Source organism: Pristiophorus japonicus, chromosome 9, assembly GCF_044704955.1.
Source record: "Pristiophorus japonicus isolate sPriJap1 chromosome 9, sPriJap1.hap1, whole genome shotgun sequence".
Lineage (NCBI taxonomy): Eukaryota > Metazoa > Chordata > Chondrichthyes > Pristiophoridae > Pristiophorus > Pristiophorus japonicus.
The window spans coordinates 73,275,910-73,298,740 of NC_091985.1; the positions used below are offsets into that span (position 1 = coordinate 73,275,910).

The 22,831-nt window shown below is 43.5% G+C and overlaps 1 protein-coding gene across 1 annotated transcript in view; it reads left to right on the plus strand.

The window, feature by feature from the left end:
- Positions 1-22,831, plus strand: part of LOC139273897 (usherin-like) — a 103,042-nt gene that overhangs the window by 34,113 nt on the left and 46,098 nt on the right. The window contains exon 4 of the mRNA XM_070890971.1: positions 3,428-3,749. Within this exon, the coding sequence (XP_070747072.1) occupies positions 3,428-3,749 (322 nt within the window). The remainder of the gene's footprint in view (positions 1-3,427; positions 3,750-22,831) is intronic.

A 22,831-nucleotide genomic window follows, 5' to 3' on the forward strand; every position in this document is an offset into this window, starting at 1 on the left:
GTAGTTATTTGGCAGGGAAAATTTGGAATATATTGAAACTGTGTAGATTGGAAGGGTACTCAAAACTTCTGGTAGTGCTATATTAATGATATATTTTATACTATGAATGTAATCCATACATATTAATGATGCACATGTGGATAATTATATATGTAATGACAACACAATACTTGAGTGGATAAATGCGCTTATGTACATATAATATTTTATCTGTTCTCTTCACAAAACAAGAAGAGCCCAGTGATCTACAAGGCACCACTCACCCAAGCACCAACTGTCACCACCTCCACGTGAACATATATACATATTGTGCAATTTTGAGAAGGAATCAAAGGATGAGGCACTGAGTAATGGCCAAAGTTGATGAGAGCCAGAGTAAAGGGTGGAGTTGTAACATGCTGATTATCCCACCTGAACTGGGAATCAAATTTGTCCTGCTTTCTCATGGAGGCTAGGACAGCACCAGGTCCTTGTTGATGAGTCGCTTACTAGCACATACTAGACATTGGAAAATAGTCTTGTTAATTTGGATAAATGGCTGTCTACAGTGCAGTTTGCCTGTGAGCTTGTAGCAACAACAGTGGCATCTGAAGTGCTGACCTCTGTTGCACATGTCATGTGCACAACAGTAGCATATTTCAATGCTATCATTGCTGCTATAGCTGACTTCAAGAAAAGGTACAGGCAAACGAGAGAGCAATTCTCAAGACATCACAGGAGTGTTATAAGATTAAACAAATACATTTGACACCGAGCCACAAGAAGAAATATGTGTTGCAGATGTGTTGTGATTGACTGCTTTTTAAGTTGTGCCAATAAAATTTTATTTTGAGGAACTACATATTTCTAAACCATGTCTTCTCACAATATCATCAGTGAGTTGTGAAATTCAATTAAAAATGGGCATTTCTCACATTTTTCTCAGATATCACTGTGCTATGCTCACACAGAACAACATGTATCATAAAGAGGTATTCTCAAGTAGTGTCATGCATGAAGTAGCACACGAGCAGTTGATTGGTATTCATGGTTTTGGTAGTTTTCTGCTAACATGTATTCTTGAACAAGTAACAGATATCACCACTGAAAACAATGAGCCTGCAGCATTCCAGCAAAGGAGGACTCTGGTACTGATGCAGTTCCATCAGGATAAGTCACAAATGCAGATAGTGCCCCTTCTGTATCCCATACAGCTTGCCAGTTTGCTATGCAACCAAATACCAGTGCTACTCCATTAGTTTCAAGACCACTTAGCAACAGGGAGACATTCACAACACACAATAAGCAAATGTACCACAAAATCACGTTAAGCACAAACATCTTTACCACTGCATAACAAAATTGGTTCACTTGTAATTCTTTCATTATGCAGAAAATAAAGTATGCTTAAAAAGCAAACTAAATAGCTAATTCCTGTAATATCTGGAGGGTCCTTGTGACCTTAATCAAAACCTCTATGTTGAGTGTTTTCATGCATTGCTCCTCTATCAAGGTAGCTATTGCAGGACACTTGTTGCCTGGGGTAGGGTAGGCTGTTTGCCGTGGCCTCTTATACTGTCTCTGTTCTTAAACTGTCTTTTTTTTCCCTCCTCCTGTTCCACTGTGGTACACCTGCCAAAGACCACCATACCCCTATTTACTGACAAAAACTTCTTCTTTATTCTCTCAATATTTATTCCTCAACCAACATCACTAAAAAACAGATTATCTGGTCAATATCACATTGCTGTTTGTGGGATCTTGCTGTGCACATTTTTAGCTGCTGCCTTTCCTACATTACAAAAGTGACTACACTTCAAAAGTACTTCATTGGCTGTAAAGTGTTTTGAGACATCCTGCGGTCATGAAAGGCTCTATATAAAAGCAAGTCATTTTTTTCTTTCTTTACTATTCATTTCTATCACTGCTGTACTCATACTTTGAAGTCTTTTTTTTCCTTGATTTTCCACATTTGAGGAATTCCACTTCATCTTCAGTGGTGCCACAAGGAGGTGCCCTTGACCCGAGCTGATTTTCTTAGGTGAAGGCTATTTGTGTTTTTTTAGGTGGGCTCTCTGCATCCACCTGGAGGGGGAAGTGGAGATTAGGTTTGACATGTCTGGGAGATGGGAAACATATTGGGGGAAAAATTGGGTGCATTTCCTCTTCCCGTTAGTGTCCCCTGGGGGGGGGGGGGGGCGCTTACGGTGCATAAATGAGTTAACGTCCGGGTGTATCGCTGTTAACGACTCCTGACATATTGGGCAGAAGTTTAGCGACGGCGCTACACATTGCATTCTGATCTCCTTCGCACGAAGATCGTGACATCATTGGCATGTGCATCACCCCATTAGCGCCCTGGCCCCGAAATGGACTTTCATCACCTGCAGCAGCACTGGACGATCACACCGACAGCTGCAGGGGATGCGTCTCAGGCGGCCAATTGCTACTGCGACAAAAATTAAAGGCAAGGTAACCGAGTGGGAAAAAAAGTACCATTTTGTTGCTGCTCCTTATCTGGTTTCTTCGCGGGGTCCTGGACGTGATCGCTCAGCCCGGCACCCTGCTCCATGGTGGTCCAGGTAGATCGCTTTTTCTTCTGCAGAGTCGGCAGCATGGGTCCTTCCATTTAAGTGAGGGAAGGGCCCCTCGGACATGCCAGCGCTGCATGGCCCAGTGCATAGCACTGCTGAGGCATCCACCCTGTTACCACCCCAGGTAACCTGAATTTCCAGAGAGGGGGCGAGACTTCAGCACCTGCCGCTAAGTCTCGTGTCTCCCGACTGTTACCGACCCCGAACGGGGTGATACTGAACTTCTCCCCCATTTTATGGTGTATTCCCACTACCTGAATGTAATTATGGCATTTACCTAATGCCACTTCTGGTGAAATGCTGGAAGTGGCAAGGTGAGTTGGGAATTAGCGTAGCGGCTCCCAAAGAATTTTCTGCCAGATTCCTGAAAGCCGGTATAACTCCAGTGCAAAATCTAGGCCACTATCCTTAGTCCAAAAAAGGAGTAAAATACTCACATCTCGTTTATCATTCGTGACATTAACAAACAAAAATCAACTTTTTCACATTTCATTCATCTGTTTTTAAGACTATTCAGAGCAGCACCAAACACTGATAAATCGTTTGTTTCCTCAGACATTACACACGTTTTACTCATGCCTACTTTATTGCAAGTTATTGAACAGAGCAAAATACCTGATTGACCCACTGTGTAAGGTTGATTGGAAAGTAAATAGATTGTTTTTAGATTAATTGGTGCCCACAAAACTTCAGAAACAGGGGTAAATTATGTATGCTTTGATTTGAATACAGTAATTGTATATAGGTTTAACAAATAAGAAATTCTGAACTACAGAAAATATTGTGAACAAATCAATTTGTTCAGTCTTTGATGTGTTCCATATAAACTAATCTTACTGATTTTCTTCCCAAAGGTATGAAGTGCGCACTGAAGCTTGCACATTTCTTGGCTGTGCTTCCAGTGAATGGGCCTCAGCACAAACTCTAGAAGCTCCTCCTACCATGCAGCCCATGCCTGTCATTGAATTGCAGATTGATACAAAAGGAATCCAGTTAGTGTTTTTAATATCATGGACCATGCCCAAACAGCCCAATGGTGAGATATTATACTATGAACTGTACAGAAGACAAGTAACAAATCTGTCACTGGATACAGAGCGTGTTCTTGTTTACAACGGCTCTTCCACATTATTTCAAGATACAGTGTTGCTCCCTTATACAGAATATGAATATCAGGTGAGAAGCACATTTTTATGAGGCTTTCAATTGCATCATCATTTGAATCTTGACTCCATATTTTTCATGTTACATTAACAGTGTGTTATTTAACAGTAATTATAGTAAGGTCATCTGAAGTTTACGGTCAAGAGCCTCAAACTCCATTGAAGTAGAGGAACCAATGAGCTGAATCAAGGTCAGCACATCAAAGTTAAACACCTCCTTCAAAAACTTGATTCCAGACATCACCAACAGCATAGGTACCCAGATTCTCAAAGATCTATCTCAGGAACTATCTGCTTCCTTGGCACATTTTATTTTAACTCTGCCTGCCAATTTGTTGTTTTTGTTCTGAGGAGCAAAGCGCAAAATATCATTCCTCTTCACAAGAAGGAATTAAAATTAGACCATAAAAACTACAGATTGTATCATAGCTCATAGAAAACATAGCAAATGATAAACTGTTGTAACATCTCAATCACAACAACATGCTCTTTTGTCACCAATTTGGCTTCAGAACACATTTGTTGACTTTTGTTTGTAAACTCATGATCCAGATATGGAATGGTGTGCCCAGCACAATATTCATACTGTAGTTTTTGATATTTCAAGAACCTTTAATGACATATAGCATCCCTGGTTCATTGAGAGTATGTTATTTTGTGACATGTCTGGAGGTCCGTGAATTATCAGTCAATACAACTACTGGATCATGATAGGTGAATGTTCATCTTATTGCAGCATCTACATAGGAGCCTTTTTGAGAAGCATACTTGGCCTTACTTTTATTTTTGTGTTTGAATGTTATCAAAAGCAATTTTGTTCCCTTTGCATTTAATACTGCTCTCTATAGAATGATTACCTTCTCTTCTGTAGTATCAGGCAGAATAACTACAGGCAGCTAGAGACAGTCAAACAATGGGCATGTTCAGTAATTTTGTTAAGAAAAAGTGATTGCGATGTTGACCATTCACCCCTATTCTGTAAAGATTGCAAACTGCCTTTAGTTTCAAACATTTAGCCCTTTATCTTGGTAATTACAACTAGTGTTTGGTAAGACAAACAATTAGGAAGATGGCTGGAAATGCTGGTCAAAGGGTGGGAATATTTAAGAAAGCCTGAATGTACTTTACATCAGCAAGTTTAATGTTCTACAAAGTGTATTTAACCCAGGAATTAAATATTGTAGTCCTGTTTGGAAAGATACAGAGAAAAACAACTTGCTTCTGAATTCTTTGCAGTCCAAAGCCATGACCACCACTGAAAAGGATGAAGATGGTCTACTCTATGTATATAGGGATATAGGCCCCAAGTTTCCACATGATTTGCTCCTGATTTTTAGGAGCAACTGGTGTAGAACGGAGTATCTTAGAAATCGGAATTCTCGCCATTTAGTTTGCTCCAGTTCTAGTCAGTTAGAACAGTTTCACTTGGAACAGAATTTTTTTTTCAAAAGGGGGCGTGTCCGGCCACTTACGAAGGGGGAGGGGGGGAGGGGGGGAGGAGGAGGGAGGAGGAGAAGGGGGGGAGAGGAGATGGGGGGGAAAAGGAGATGGGGGGAAAGGAGATGGGGGAATGGAGATGGGGGGGAAAGGAGATGGGGGGAGGGGGGGAAAGGAGATGGGGAGGGGGTAAAAGGAGATGGGGGGATGGGGGAAAGGAGATGGGGGAGGGGGGAAAGCAGATGGGGGAGGGAGGCTGAACGGGCCGGGCCCGACTGGGCCCGAGACTTCGGGCAGGGCCCGTCCCCAGCACCAGATTTACAGGTAGGTGGCGTTGGGTCGGGTCGGGGGGAGCGCGGGTTGGGGGGAGGGAGGTCAGGTCGGGGGGAGGGAGGTCAGGTCGGATCCAGTCCGGGGGTGGGGGCGGGGAGGTGGGGGGGAAGCGGGAGTCGGGTCGGGTCCAGTCCGGGGGGTCGGGTTGGGTCCGGGGGCGGGGAAGCGGGAGTCGGGTCGGTGTCAGGGTCGGGTCATGTCCGGTCCGGGGGGTGGGGGGGGGGGAGCGGGAGACGGGTCTAGTCCGGGGGGGTCGTGTCCGGTCCGGGGGGGTGGGGGGGGGAGCGGGAGTCGGGTCTAGTCCGGGGGGTCGGGGTCGGGTCGGGTCCGGGGGCAGGGGGGGGGAAGTGGGAGTCGGGTCCGTGTCGGGTCCGGTCCGGAGGCGGGGGGCGGGAAGCAGGAGTCGAGTCGGGTCGGGAGGAAGCAGGAGCTGGCCGTGGGAGGAGCCTTATTCACACAGCCCCAGTGAAGCCATTCGGCCAGGGCTAGGGGCTGCGTGCTTCGGCCCCTCCCACACAGGTTTGGGCGCCTGGAGCTACTGCACATGCGCGCCCACTGTAGCGCGCATGTGCAGAGATCCCGGCACTGTTTTCAGCGCAGGGACCTAGCTCCGCCCCATACTGCTCGTGCTGCGCTGCGCCGAGCTGCAAACGACCTGCAGGGAGCTGGAGAATCTGGAGGGTTTTTTTAGGCGCACTTTGTGGCGCGAAAAACGGGCGTCCAGGTCAGGACTGCACCGTTCTAGGCGCGGCTCGAAACTTGGGCCCATAGACAGGTATATGAATGGGCAAAAATTTGGCAGGTGGAGTATAATATGGGAAAATGTGAGGTTGTCCTCTTTGGTAGGAAAAATAAAAAAGCAAATTATTATTTAAATAGAGAGAGACTACAAAATGCTGCAGTACAGAGGAATCTGGGAGTCCTTGTCCATGAATCACAAGCGACATAGCAAACATCTCACAGGCACCATCCATCGCTGCATCCAGAAGGTCACAGAGACTCTGTACTCTCTAAACAGGGAGAACCAGGAGGAGCGCACATGTGGTTTGCCATGATATCAGGCTTCCTCATGATGCAGGGCGCCATTGACTGCACACACGTGATTTTGCAGGCGCTGCATATCAATGCTGAGATGTATTGTAATCGTAAAGGCTACCACTCACTTAATGCGCAGTTGGTGTACGACCACAACCATCACATCATGCCCGGTATCCTGGCCGCAGTCGTGATGCCTTCATCCTGCACCAGCCCGCTGTCCCTGCAATCTTCCAGCTGAACCCGAGGGTGGCTGCTTGGCGACAAGGGCTATCCGTTCTACCCCTGGCTGATGACTCCCCTCCGCAACTCATGGCCAGCAATCATATTACGACAACCATACTGCCACGAGGACCCTCATCAAGCCGACCATCAGGGTGCTCAATCAGTGGTTCCGCTGCCTTGACTACTCAGGAGGAGCTCTCCAGTGCTCACCAGAATGGATGTGCAAATACATGGTTGTCTGCTGCATCCTTCACAACTTGGCCATTATGCAGGCCTTGCCACCATGGGTTCCGCGACCACCACAGGAGCAGGAGGAGGAGGTGAAGGAGAAGGACCTTATTGAATGGTGGAGCAGGTTCAATCGACCAAATGGCCTACTCCTGCTCCTATTTCTTATGTTCTTATGAAAGGAGGAGGCAGTCTGCAAATCCCTGGATTGTCCGTGAGTGCATCATCAGATTCTTTTTACCCTGAATGAAATCCCAGATCCCCGTTGCTCAGCACTTCCCCACCTTACCATCCCTCTGTCACAAAACATCACAGCATCCTCTTGGCCACAATGCTGAAATGAAAGCCACCACAAAACAAACATTCAAAACATAATTTGTAAATGATTAGTTCCAATATTACATTGTAAAGTCAACTAAACACCCTTGTGCATTCCTTTAGTGTCTGTCTTTCATGTGCCTTTGCCTATTCTACTTCTCCTACAAAGTGCTAGCCCAGTGACTGCAGCATGGCTGGTGCAAGAGACATCCAGGGGAATGCAGTATGTGCACGCTTACACCATTAGCAGCTTGTAAGTGTGAAAAGATTGTGAGATGAGGGGGATGTGAGAAGAAGGAATAGGTATGAACATACCATCATCATCAATGCTTTCAGCCTCGCTGATCATTATGGCCTCAGAGACGGCCCTTCCAATTATATCTAGAACATCTCCTCCAGCTGGGTCAGGTTCTGCATTCATGTTTGCCCCCCCTCCTGTTAGCTCCTGCTCATGCCTGTTATGCACCACCTTGGCCTGCAAGAGAAAGGGAAGTTTGTCATTGAGTTTGGTGCAACATGTTTGGGTGTTGTGCCTGTCATGGTTGAAAAGCTGGCATTGTGTACAAGGTGTGATTTGTGGATGTGAGGCTTGCAACAGTGGTAAGTGTGTGATGGTGAGGTGAAGCTATGATTGTGAGGCATGAATCATGATTGCGAGCAATTTTTGGTAGGTGAGTGATGCATTCACTCACCTTGAACATTCGTGTGAGGTCATTAAACTTTTTCCGGCACTGGATCCAGGTCCTGGGGAAAAACTGGTGTCCCTGACCGCTTCAGCTATCTCCTCACACTGACTTTGTACAGTGTGTCTGGAAGGTCTCCTGGCTCTTTGTGGGTAGAGGAACTGTCTCCTCCTATAGAACCCCTGCATCAAAGCCTCCAATACTGTGTCCGAGAACTGTGCCCTTTCTCTGCCTTGTTGTGACATTGCTAACTTCCCCTTTGCATAGATCCAGTCAAAAAGAGAAACTTCTTTCACAAAGCACCTTCCCTTTTAAGAAGTGCAGACAGCGTTTCACTGTGCCGACAACCTTTAAATTCAGAGCAGACCTCCCACGAAATTGGGCCCCCTAATGAGCGGTGAGCCAACCAGCAGTGTGTTTAGCACGAGGCTCAGCGCTTCAATTAAGTTAATGAGCAGGCAGCATGAATTTCGCGTGATGCCTGCATTACTTACAACAGGTGCGGGTAAATGCACATCACAATCCCTGCGCCCGTTTTCGGGCCTTATCCAATTTAGCCATTTTAAAAAGAACAGAGCAAAATTGCTTTTAGACTCTCACAGCTCTGATATAGGAAAATAAAGACATTTATTATTACAACTTAATCTGAATTTGCCTTAACAATAAATTCATTTTTGATATTAAGGCAAATTCAGACTAGGCTTTAATAATGAATGTCTTTATTTTCCTATTACAGAACCAAGAGTCTAAGCACATTTTTATTCTATTCTTTTTAAAACTAAGCCTTACTTTTAACCCCACCAATAATGTTAAAACTGTTTGTTTCCGATTGGTTAAATATGAGGTTCATCCTTTTCTATGCACTTCATAACAGAAGATGTCAGACTGTGAGCATAAAGGAATTTTTATTTGCAAATTACATCAGATTACATTTTTCTTTTTAAACATCAGTAGCGAGTGTTTCCACAAGGGGAAGAATTTATGCCAAGGTTGTAGATAAGCTGATATAATTTTGCTGATTATTTCTTCTTATTTATGAGGCATAATTTATGAGGCTTCAACATCAAAATAAAATGAGTGATGAATACCTATAGCTGAAGTAATAAATCAGGCACAGTGAAAGCAGGAATGATTTTGATCGAATCTATTGAATTAGTTGCTGCCCTCAGCCATTATAGGTATCGGAAAGACCTTTTAAAGTCTGCCAGACTGTCTCATGGGAATGTGATAATCATCCTATTACAAACCCATAGGAAACAAATTATAAACATACTGTCTGTCGGAGTTATGATTGCTGATTGCTCTTTTTATTAAATGAGTTGGAAGTTAAGGCAAATTCAGATTAGGTTGTAATAATAAACATCTTTATTTTCCTATAACAGTCTATATGAGAGAGTCTAAAAGCATTTTTGCTCTGTGCTTTTTAAAACTAATTATCTTAGTCAGGAAATGATCTTAACTCTTTGGGGTCACATGTCATCTGTAAAAATAGAAAAAAAAGTTTTTTTAAATGTATTTAAAGAATGATGCACATTACAACTAGTCTGCATATGATTTCCATCATTGTTTACAATACACTACTCATTTCACAAACTGTCAGCTTTGTCCATATTAAGTAATAAAAATGAAATACGTGGAAGGAAAATACAGTCTTCAACATCAAACCAGATGTGGCACAGCAACCAGAATGCTACTGTATTCAATTTTAAGTGATATCTGCAAATTTCAACAGTTTTAGTTGTGTCAATCTGGGGCAGAGAAAATCATCTTTGTGCATATTAAGTAATAAAAACCAAATACATAGCAGGGAAATGCTGTCCTCAAATTAAGGTTCTTTGAAAGTAAATATATCTAATTATGTGATTATTAATTGGAGGTAGTTAAAAAAATTAAAAGAGCATTTAGATAGGACAAATCTTAAAGTATAAATGGAGTACTGTATTGAAAGTCGCCTTATCTAAACCAAAGATAAAAGCTGCCAAGTCAAATTAATTAAGTTGAAGATTTACTCAAATTATATTTCACCTCAGCTGGTGTAATGTTTGTTAGTCATTTCAAACTGATAAATTACTATTTTATTTTTGATTAACATTGTCCTTTTTTGGTGAGTTATTGTTTTCATCAAGAGAAAGTTGAGGAGTGAAACATTTTTTTCACTTTTGTCAGCAAATAAATGAATTAAGCATTTCCATCAGTCTGGGTTGGATTCAAACCTGAGACTTAGAGGTACAATGTCACATAACCAAAATTACAATTTTTAAGTCGGGAAATAGTGAAAATCTTCCTTTTTGAACTCAGCTCAACAGGAGTAGAAAATAATAAGCTGTATAGATAGTGTACATTCAGAGAAGTACTTCAAGATAAGTCAAAACACTAAAAAGAATTGGCTAAAACTGGTTTAAGATCAATTTGGGACAGATGTCAGGAAGGGAGGAGAGAGGTCAGGAGAAATGTCTTTATTGAAGGGTTATTGAAACACAAGGCATTGCTGGGAAAAGAGCATTGCATCTTTTAAGGTAAAGGTGAGTAAATAATTGAAACAGAGGAAAAGAGCTATAAGGAGAAAGAAGAGCAGTAGATTAGCTTTGGATTGACCTGATAGGCCAATTGACCTTCTTTTGTATTAAACATCTATGGTTCTATAGTTCTATGGGTGATGGAGGCAATAATCCTAGATTTATTTAAGGTAAAGGTAGATGACATGTATGTGAGATTTTTATTCTGAAAGGATTAACTGAAATTAACCAAATGGCTTCCCTCTCCCATATCAATATTGTGCTTTTGTGAACAGCAGCTAGACAAATTGCACAAATCTAATCTGAATTTTAGGTTTTACATAGATTACTGAAACTGTCATTAACTGCCCATTAATCTCATAGACTGCATTAGTATTGTCAGATATCTTTATCTGAATCTGGAGGAATCATGTGTATCTATCCCATTCCAAAAGGTTATATAAATTCAGATCAGGACCTAAATTTTTCAAGTAAGTGTTGGTGACCATGAATCTCACCAATCGCCAGTGCATATCAAAAAATCGCAGGTGTGTTGTCCACAATTTTTCCGATATGTGCTGGTGGCCACTACGCACTCCAAAAATTATCTCCCATAAATGGAACATTTTCCATACTTACAACCAGAAAGAGACTCTGTAGATGTAATATCCAATGGAGGATTTTCTATTTTAGCATCTTTTATTCTAATTATACTGGTGCAGAATTGACTGCATTTTTAACAGTTACAAAGAGCTGCAGTTATTGCATTGCTGTTGAATAGTGGCAAGCTAGACCTCACAAATGCATACTTACATGCATACATACCAGCCTGTGCCTGCTGCTGAAATTTCTATTGGCTGAAATACCTGACAGGATAGTCACCTGTTTTCAGTCATTACAAACTGAAAGCCACAAGTTTAAACTTTAAAAAGTAAAGTTTAAAAAACAACTGTTATGTAAGACTGTAGTTATACAGCAACTTATGTCCAATGCTAAACGAGCAAGAGCACCTCTACTGAAGCATTCTCCACTGATAATAAACTTCCAATTTCTACAAAAGTGGCTGTGCTATACATGGCAGTGTGTGCATTTGTTATTGGTGTAGGTCAAAACATTGCATCACACTAACAGCAAATGTGCAGAATAATGTGGGTATTTATTCATCAATATGTTTGTGTGAATTTGATAGTAAGCATGGTGCGTACTGTACATAATGGAGCATTTATCTATGAAACTATCAGAAATCAATCTCCCTGGAACTTTAGGATAGCGAATGTGTTCCCTCCATGACCATATTGTTAGCATAAATGGCCAAAATATCAACACCTTGTCCTCTAGAGTTGTTTGTAGACAATTGGTTGGAACTATTATTGAATAAAAGCTACTCTATGTCAAAACCAGTAATAGTTTTTTTCAAATGAACAGTCTTATCAAAATTGAAAAGCCCCAGAATTCAAAGATTCAGGGATGGTTGCAAAGAACATCACCATCCGGGATCAAGAATTTGGGATGGAACCCTGGTCCCACCACGATTCCACTTCAACCAACTTGCCTCTTTAAATTCTGATGGAGAGGGCATGGGTGAATCTTGTGCCTGCCCTGCCCACCCACATCAGGTGAGCATGTCTGAGGGAGTTCTCAGAATATCTTGGGAAATTCTGCCCATTTTGCCCTTATAAGCCCCTCCATCAAATTGAATCATGAGTTTGAGAGAATTAAACGTCAACCATTTTGAACAAACCAAATTGGTGACGAGAGCATATTGCCATGATTCAGATGTTACAATAGTCTCTCATTCACTGGCCTGGAAATAGGATTGTGCTGTGCCCATTTTACAGGCATAAATCAGGCAACTAAGCAACCAGTATGGCGGGTGACAGGTGCATTCTCATTGCCCAACATATAGAACAGTATTCCTCCATAGACATCCAGGGAGCGCACCAGAAAAAGGCATGAGCTCTTTTGCATATGTAAATAGGGGGCAACATGCCTTTTTGAGGCCTCCTTTTAAAAATTCAATTACAACTGACTGCATTATGTGCTGTGCATATTATGCTCAGTTTCTTCATGTACCTGGTAGCCAAACCAGCAGCGCCTAAAGGGACCACTGCAGGCTACTACCAGAAAGGTAAGTTTCAATTGGCATGAGCCTGTTGGGCTGAATGGCCTGGTTCTGTGCTGTAAATACTTTGGGGGAGAAATTAGCCTTCTTTGCGCCTTCTGTTAATGTCACTGGGGGGTGATAACGAGCGCTAACGGTTTACCGACCGAGCGCGGCAAAATTACCGACACCCGCGAACTTGCATAGTGGGTTAGCAGTGGCACTAAACCTTATTGCCTCGACTACTGCGCCCCGGAGATGGTGATGTCATCTGGTGCGCAGCGCCCCATTATTGCCACAGATCTTAAATTCGCTTCCGCCTCCTGCAGCATCGGCGGGCGTCAACTACGGCAGCTGCAGGAGCCGGCCACTTGTGGAGCGCTAATTAAAGTCAGTGGTGGTCAGGTAGACCAAAATTTTATTCTCATCCCAGTGTGCTGTTTTTTAAATTTTTTTCCCATCCAGCGGTTGAGCAGCCCTGTACTCTCTGAGAGTGCTAGGAGCTGCTCTTCGTGGATCGCAGGTGCCGTCGCTGATCATTTCCAGTCTTACCTTGAAATGACCTCAGCTTTGGCCCTTCCCTTTAAGGGAGGGAAGAAGCCTGTGAATCCAGTAGCGCTGCACGGGACATTGTGCAACGCTCCGACGCTACCGCCCCTCTTGCTCCGTTTAGTGCGCCAAGGGAAATGGTAGCACTTGATTTAATGCTCCACTTCCCTCCTGAAGCGCTAAACCGGAAGTTCACTTGTGTAGCACCCGCCGATACATCGCCTCAGAAGGGGCGCTGTGTAATTTTTAGTCCTTTGTAACTCTTTTCCTAACCTTATTATAGAGCAGCGCGGAGCAGGCTCCACATTACATCACGGGCCATAGCCGGTCACCGCTCAGCCCCTTCCCGACTGCATCATCCCCACCCCGGACTCTCCTAAGCTGGCCTTGCATGACAGCAGTCTGAGATTCCACTGCAGCACCAAGATGTTAGGTGGCTGCTCCTTGTGCTACAATGGAAGCTGAGCCATCAGCCACCAGACACTGCAGCATGGCAGTATGATTGGGTTCACTAGTCTGCGAATGGAGTTGGCCACCATCATGCTGGAAAGAATGGGCCCAAGCTCTGCACAAAGCCCTGTGCCAAATTGATGCTGGACTCCTCCATGTTCCTCGACATTGCACGTAGGCTTTCTGATAGGCTTTCCAATGCACCAAGTATTTCATTAGCCTTCTTTGTTCTCTGCAGCAGAACTCGTGTGCAACATTGCCCTCCAGCGAGCTTTCACCTGTGCAACCTTTTCCCCCTGCCCTGGCTGCAGGCCACTAGTGCCAGTGTCTCACCACATGCAGATCTCACCTCTTTGCTATCCTCTAAATTACATGCAGTGTCAGTATCTGAGCTGGTGGCTGCGAGTGTGAAATCAAGTGACAGTGTTTCTGCAACATTGTGTCCTGTTGCTCTTCCACTACTTCCAGGACAGGTTGCAATTCTTGGGTATCTGAAAGGAGAAAGGCATATGGGTAAAGTTGTGATGAGGGGAGGAGCTGGAAGAAGCAATAGGATCATGCTTACACCATCTGCAGCTTGTAAATCAGAAGAGATTGTGGGATGAGGGGGAAGTAGAATGTGAGAAGGAGGATTAGGTATGAGAATACCACCATCTTCTATGTTTGCAGCCCCGCCGCTGGCCACGGCCTCAGCAATGGCCGTTCCAATGATGGCAAGCTCAATCTCCTCCATGGGGGTGAGAACATGCAGGCACACCTGTCCCCCACCGGTTAGCTCCTGCTGCCCCTGGTTGTTTGCCACCTTGTCCTGCAAGAGAGAAGGAATTGTATCAGTGAGTGTAGTGCAATCCGTTTGGGTGATGTGGCTGCCATGCCTGTAATAGCTGGCAGTGTGTGCAAACTGTGAAATGTGGGTGTGAGGCTTGCAGCGATGCTACATGTGTGAGAGTGAGGTGCAGCTATGAATGTTAGAGATGAGACCAGATTGATAGAGTGTGTTGGTAGGTGAGTGATGAGGGTGTGGTGCATTGAGCAGTGTCTGAGGCTAGTGGTGCAGTTGGTAGGATATAGCATCACCCGTGTGACATCATTGAACTTTTTACAGCCCTACATCCAGGTACTCGAGGCTTGATTCCTGACATTGACCATTAGGGCTATCTGGTCCCATTGCCTTCTCAACGTTTGTCTGGAGAGCCTTCTGGCCCCCTGTGTATACAGCACTTCTGTACTCCATTCCACCTCCTCCACCAAGGCCTCCAGTACCGCATCCGAGGACCTTGGGGCACGCTCTCTCCTATGTTGTGCCATTATTCAGTCTTTTTCCACGTCAGAGTGACTTATACCAGGACTTCTACCACCTGCTCCAGCCACAATGGAGCTCACCTTTAAGAGGTGTAGGCTAGCTTTAACTCATGGTAGCCTCTTACGATTTTGGGCTCCCTGCTGAGGCGTGCAGCCACTGAACTGTGTGGTTAGCATTGGCTGCATGCTACAATCATGGGAATTAGGCAGCATAAAGTTGGCATGCTGCCTGTATGATATTGAAAGGGTGCGGGGTAATCATGCATTGCGAGCCCCACGTCCATTTTCAGGGGACTATCCAATTTAGTCCCCTAAGTTCTGTATTGTACGCACTGAAGTGTCTTATGAATAATGTAGGCCTGGCACAGTCGTAAATAAATTACGTTTTCCAGTTTCATTAACATCCACAGAAAGTAAACACGCTTGTTCATTCATTCGTGAATGCAAGTCTGTGGTTTGAACTCAAAGAGGTCAGCGTTGTCTTAGATGTGAAGGATAGAGATGACTGCCCAATGCCATGGTGTGCTCTTCTGAAGATGAGATAAGATTGCTGTGTCAAGATAAAGCTCAGCATCAGCATCAGTGTTCGCTAACATTCACAGAAGTCTTTGTACAACTGTAATGAATGGTTACAGAGTGGAAACTCTTTTCATTTTCTGGCAGTGAATCACAGAGACAAAAAACAGCAGTTCTGTTGATCCAACTAGGCTGAGTTTAAAAATTAATTATAAAAACAAGCACAAAGTGCAACATTCAGTTTTGCTGATTTTAGTCTCATAATAAAATACCATATTCATAAAACCTATAAGACAACTGCATTTTCTATGCAGATTTTTCATCAACTAATAACAAACATGATTTTATATAAATTTATATGTTACTAGAGTTTCATCATTCCATGTTTTACCTGAACCAGTTAAAGCCCAGAAATTGCAGTATTAGCAAACAATTCCATGCATTTATATAGCCTTCCACTGTCCACTACTTGAATGAAGATGCGAATCCGTTCATGTTAATTGGGTTAATACCTCCAGTAAAACAGTGGAAGAGGAGTGTAATATGAATGTGTTTTGTGTTTGTATGTGAATATTGCAAATTGTAATTTCTGAGTTTAAATTTTGTTGCTTATGTCCATTTTATAGTGCCGTACAAAACTGTTTAACAAAAAAAAAATTAAACCTGGATTGAAATATTGCAAAATGAAGTGCCAGGTGATGCTATCAGTTAGAACACTGGTCACTGAGCTCTGGGACCAGGTTTGAGTCCAGACCAACTTGTAAAATGAAATTTTAGTCTTAATTAATGATGATGATGATGATAATGTTGATGACATTGGTTCGCTGGTACCCCAATATGGAAGTGACACCCTCCATTTCACAAAATTTTGACTCCTTAATGTTACTTGTGAATTCCTAAGTGGATGAATTTGGGAAATCTCAACCCACTTCTTAATGGGAACAATTCCACGGTGCAAGACAGCTATAGGTAAACATTAATTGGGAAATGTCATTCAGGATTACCATATGGATGACTATAGTAGAAATTCAAAATGACATCATCATCATAGGCAGTCCCTCGGAATCGAGGAAGACTAGCTTCCACTCCTAAAGTGAGTCCTTTGGTGGCTGAACAGTCCAATGCGAGAGCCACAGGCCCTGTCACAGGTGGGACAGACATTCGTCGGAGGAAGGGGGGGGATTTGAAGAGCTCAACTCCCTCCCGGATGCACTTCCTCCACTTAGGGCGGTCTTTGGCCAGGGACTCCCAGGTGTCAGTGGTGATGTCGCACTTTACCAGGGAGGCTTTGAGGGTGTCCTTGTAACGTTTCCGCTGCTCACCTTTGACTCGTTTGCCATGAAGGAGCTCCGCATAGAGCAATTACTTCGGGAGCCTTTTGTCTGGCATGCGAACTATGTGGCCTGCCCAGCGAAGCTGATCGAGTGTGGTCAGTGCTTCACTGCTGGGGATGTTAGCCTGGGCGAGGGCACTGATGTTGATTTGCCTGTCCTCCCAGGGGATTTGCAGGATCTTGTGGAGACATCGTTGGTGTTATATCTCTAGCGACTTGAGGTGTCTTCTGTACATCGTCCATGCCTCTGATCCATACAGGAGGGCGGGTATTACTACAGCCCTGTAGACCATGAGCTTGGTGATAGATTTGAGGGCCTGGTCTTCGAACACTCTTTTCCTCAGGCGGCCAAAGGCTGCACTGGTGCACTGGAGGCGATGTTGAATCTCTGCGTCAATGTCTGTCTTTGTTGATAAAAGGCTCCCGAGGTATGGGAAGTGGTCCACGTTGTCGAGGGCCATGCCGAGAATCTTGATGACTGGAGGGCAGCGCTGTGCGGCGAGGACAGGCTGGTGGAGGACCTTTGTCTTACGGATGTTAAGCATAAGGCCCATGCTTTCATATGCCTCGGCGAAAATGACATATTCATACAGTTGGTGCAGTATAATCTGATTTTAGGCTACTGGACACATTTTTGAAGCAATTGGAAGCTCTGCCTGGTATCTTACTCTTGCTATACATGAACTGGGTGTAATTGGCATTGATAACTGTTACAGAAAGTGGAAAGAAAATTCAGTTCCACTGAGCGTAAAAAGATAGCCCAGACTTATATAAAAAAAAGTATCTGGCAAATGTTATGCTTGCGGATTGATCCTGGATATGAAAACATTTGGTGAAAGGGTGATGGGCAGAGGAGAAAGAGAGTCACTTCTATGTTGAGGTTCTTGTGAACCAATATCGTCATCATTATCAACAAGAAACCAAAACAACTTGGCTTAGATATTTGTGTGCCCCAAAAGCAAGTGCCTGAATGGAGTGGCCCAAGGCTCACATAATATTGGGCCTCAGGCCTCATTATCATCGAGCCGGCGAGCAACAGGCACCAAATGGAAGCTTACTGAAGAAAAGGACTTGAACATTGGCAATGCCAGCAGTGACCTTCAGGTAAGTCCATAATGGGGACTGGGAAAGAGGATGGTAACCTGAAAGGGGGTCCACCAGGAGGGAGGGTAACAGAGACTGGAAGGGTGGGTAACAGTGGCCAGGATCTGGAAGGATGGGGAGTAGGCGATCGGGGAGGGTAGATGCTGGAATTGGGGAGGGTAGAAACCAGATGGTTAGTGCCAATCGGGGGGAGGGGGTCAGTGGGGAGGCAGAACGGTGGCAGGCAGCGGCCTGCATAATTTGAATGTGGCACCTCCTGGCTCCACAATCAGGTAAGTATGTTTTAAACTCTTAACGTTTTGTTTGCTGTCTGCAGTAGTCCCTTTAAAGAGGATGCACAAGACGCTGGAGTCAGAAAAATGGAGAACTGAGGGGGTAGGTTGTAAGCCTTTTGAACGTTACAGAGATAGGAAAGGGTGCGGTTATGGAGTTATTTAAACATACAATATGGGCAGCAGAGTTTTGGACGAGCTGATGTTTACAGAGTTTGGAGGATGGGATCATTATTTTCTATTGAAAAAGTTTGGCAGGGTGCAAGCTCCTCCGTTTATATACATTTGAATTACAGCCTAACAGGCCTAATGATCTTCCAATATTTTTTGATAAACTATTAAATTTATGTTAATGTTTTTCTTCGCTTCATCAGAAGACTAGAAACTATGAATACAAGAGGGCAAATAAGTGCTTCATATTTCTTACTGTATTACAAGCTACAAACTCCATCCATTGCTCTAGGGATTCATTCCAAGCTTGGCTAATTTTCCATGTTTGAAAAAAGTTAAGGAAGAACGTGCTCCTGCTGAAAATTACTCAGCAGGTCTCTTTTCAAAGCTGTTTTGATCTATCATTCTGATTGATCACTGTGTAATTGGCTTTTATTGAACCTAATTTAACCCTATATCCTCATACATCTAGACTGTCCATTCCATCTGACATGATACAAATTACTTACAAATGCATATGTTGACCCATACCAGCTTTGACAGTAATCATGTTTAATTATACAAATAGTTTCTGATAAATTTGATTACAGAATGGTGCATTTTTTAGTCACTTCTTGATGAAGCTAAAATTAAATTTTCCTGTGCCATCTTTCGAAAGCATATTGTGAAAATAAATGCTGACTTTTTGCATAGCATGCACAACATTCAATATTTATATATATAGTTTGTCGGCAGTGTTTTATGCACGGCTGTCACCTATTATAAGGGAGGTATGTGTGCTTGTGTGCTTGGTATTTCTAACAGACTATTACAAATAAAAATATAAATTTATTAACCACAAGCAGAATAAATGTTACTTCCTCCTAAATGGTCCCAATTTTCAGTTTTTAGATGAGTTTGAGGCCAATTTTCCTACTGCAACCCAACCTGAGCACAGGTTGGGCAGAGATTCCCAAATTGTGATCTGCCTTTATGGACTTGAATCTATCCATATTCCTGAGTTCAGGCAATTTAAATACCTTGGGGTTATGTTGGGTATGCCTCACATGCACATTAAGGGGAGGCACTTTGTGTCACTGCAAACCTTAAACTGTAACCTTTCTGACTCATGCATTCTTTCACTTTCACTCCACCTTCTCACTCATGCCCATGATGCTGCACTGTGCTTTTCTTACCTCCCTTTGCACACCCCCTCATCCTTCAGCACAAAGATATCCAGGACAACCTGCAGTCAACTCCTTCAATGACAAGTACCTGCACGTTATACATATACGTCTCCATAAATCCAAAGGGGTGCCCCTCCATGCATGGGATTAGGCAGTACCAATGTAGCCATTGGCAGATGATCAACATGTGCTTCTGCTTTTGTAGGAGAAGGCAGTACACAACAGGGAGAAAATGTCACAACTGGAGGGAATCAGCAACATTGTATAATCTAACACCATTTGAAGAGCAGGCCCTGCAAATTAAGGGACTGGATTTAGGATAGGAGACAGGAAATGGCTGCAGTGCAGGATTTGTGCAGCACTTCCTTCCTCTAAACACCATCCTATTAACTTACACAAGCACTGACATTTGAACTTTCATACATTAGCAGCTCTGTGCCAACTTTTTGGTGAAGGCTGCTGAGGACAGAGAGTCAGATCTCAAGAGCTTTCAGAGAACAAGAGATTATTGGAGTCCTGAGATGACAATCTTAACAACTTGAATGATTTAGAGTTCTTACACATGGCATTAAAAATATGAAATCAGCTTTAGTACGAGCAACAACTCCAAGGACATTTGAGGCAGAGCCCCTCATAGGAGAGGCCTTTATGCATGTTTTAATATCTCTTCTGAATGTTCAGACTGCTGCTGTACAGGCTTTGGCTGCAATGTTACCTCTTCATTGGACAAGATCACTGTTGGATTTGATTAAATGCAATGAGAGATAGTTATTGGGTTTTGCAATGTCATTGCGTTAATCTGCCTACCCACAGATTAACAGGCAGTGGAGGCCATAAGATGGAGCAGGTCAAACCTGGCAATTGATGATGTTGTTTCTCCCAATGGCAACACATCCACGCCAGTTCTGCCCCCCTCGTTCGATGATTTCTCAGGAGTCAGAAAGCAGGCAAGGCCAGGCTTCTCCCACAGCAACTGAAATGCAGCAGCCGAAAGCAGGAGCAGGCCCATGTGAAGGCCATACTTAGAGGTTGAGGCCACCTGGATCTCAGAGAAACTATGCTGCCAGCCACCTCACAGGCTTTAGCCATGGGAATTGCATTAAGAAGCACCAGAATAAGTAGTGGAGCACAACTCATACCGACTGACAGGAAGGAAAAGCATCACGGTAGCAGGTACTAGTTTTAAATGCATTTGTCTTTTTGTTCAATGAATTTAGATGCTGCATTTGGACAAAGTTTTGTGTGTGAAGCTGAGCTAACAAATGTGTTCCAAAGAGATATGGTTTAGCTGGTCGACAAGTCGGCGGGTTTGCAAATTTGCGGGGTTGTGATTTCTCACAGAGGATGGGGAATGGGAAGAGCTCTTGGAGTGAAATTTCTTAAATTAAAGTCTGACAAATGCCTCTTGCAGTTGCCAAAGCAGCCTGTGCTGTTACCTCCTCCGGTTATTCTTGTGCCTCAGCCATATCCTCAGCTCCTCTTCTAAGGGCTCTGGCATTTCTACGTGGATGCCTCTTTCACCTATGATGTGGAGAATACAGCAAACTATGATGGTTTGGTTGTACTGCAGGGCATCTCCTGACTCAGCAAGGCAAGTGGTCACCTTCATACACTGTGGTTGTCTTTGCATGCGTCTGCAAGTCCTTTTGCAGCATGTTGCACAACTCAGGTGAATTTTCAGCTGAGAAGTCATTGTTCTTCATTGAGTTCCAGATACTTGTTCTGGTTCCAATAGAACCAGCTAACAGGGTAATGGTAAATAGGCTACCTTCCTTCTTCAATGATAACCTTATCTAGACATGTTCATTTTTCTTCACCCTCCAAGCACATGCATACAAGTATGCCAAATGGGATTTATTCTCTAAGAGAGACTTGTGGGATAAAAGAGTTCCCCAGCTCTCCTTAAAACCATCTGTTTATAGTTCATCCCTATTGCAACAGGAAACTTTGTGACTGTTATCCCCATAACGGCCAAAAATTGATGGAAACACCTCTTATCAAATTGTGCCTGTCTCTTTAAACTTAGGTATTTGAAGTCATGGAACTGTTTTCTGTCATTGGGAAAATGCTGGAGTCCATTGTTAAGGAAGCAGTAGCGGGACATTTGGAAAAGCATGATTCAATCAAGCAGAGTCAGCATGGTTTTATGAAAGGGAAATCATGTTTGACAAATTTGCTGGAGTTCTTTGAGGATGTAACGAGCAGGGTGGATAAGGGGGAAGCAGTGGATGTGGTGTATTTGGATTTCCAGAAGGCATTTGATAAGGTGCCACATAAGAGGTTACTGCACAAGATAAAAGTTCATGGGGTTGGGGGTAATATATTAGCATGTATAGAGGATTGGCTAACAGAAAACAGAGAGTCGGGATAAATGGGTCACTTTCCGGTTGGCAAACAGTCACTAGTGGGGTGCCGCAGTGATCGGTGCCAGGTCCTCAACTATTACAATCAATATTAATGACTTGGATGAAGGGGCCGAGTGTAATGTAGCCAAATTTGCTGATGGTACAAAGATGGGTGGGAAAGAAAATTGTGAGGAGGACACAAAAAAACTGCAAAAGGATATAGACGGCTAAGTGAGTGGGCAAAAATTTGGCAGATGGACTATAATGTGGGAAAATGTGAGGTTGTCCACTTTGGCAAAAATAATAGAAAAGCAAATTATAATTTAAATGGAGAAAAATTGCACAGTGCTACAGTACAGAGAGACCTCGGGGTCCTTGTGCATGAAACACAAAAAGTTAGTATGTAGGTACAGCAAGTAATCAGGAAGGCAAATGGAATGTTGGCCTTTATTGCAAAGGGGGTAGAGTATAAAAGCAGAGAAATCCTGCTACAACTGTACAGGGTATTGGTGAGACCACACCTGGAGTATTGCGTACAGTTTTGGTCTCCGTATTTAAGGAAGGATATACTTGCATTGGAGGCTGTTCAGAGAAGGTTCACTAGGTTGATTCTAGAGATGAGGGGGTTGATTTATGAAGATACGTTGAGTAGTTTGGGCCTATACACATTGGAGTTCAGAAGAATGAGAGATGATCTTATTGAAACTTATCAGTTAATGAGGGTGCTTGACAAGGTGGATGCAGAGAGGATATTTCCACATAGGGGAAACTAAAACTAGGGGGCATAGTCTTAGAATAAGGGGCTGCCCATTTAAAATTGAGATGAGGAGAAATTTCTTCTCTGAGGCTTATTAATCTATGGAATTCTCTGCCCAAGAGAGCTGTGGAGGCTGGGTCATTGAATATATTTAAGGCGGAAATAGACAGATTTTTGAGCGATAAGGGAGTAACGGGTTATGGGAAGTGGGCAGGGAAGTGGAACTGAGTCCATGATCTTATTGAATTCGAAGCAGGCTAGAGGGGCCAAATTGC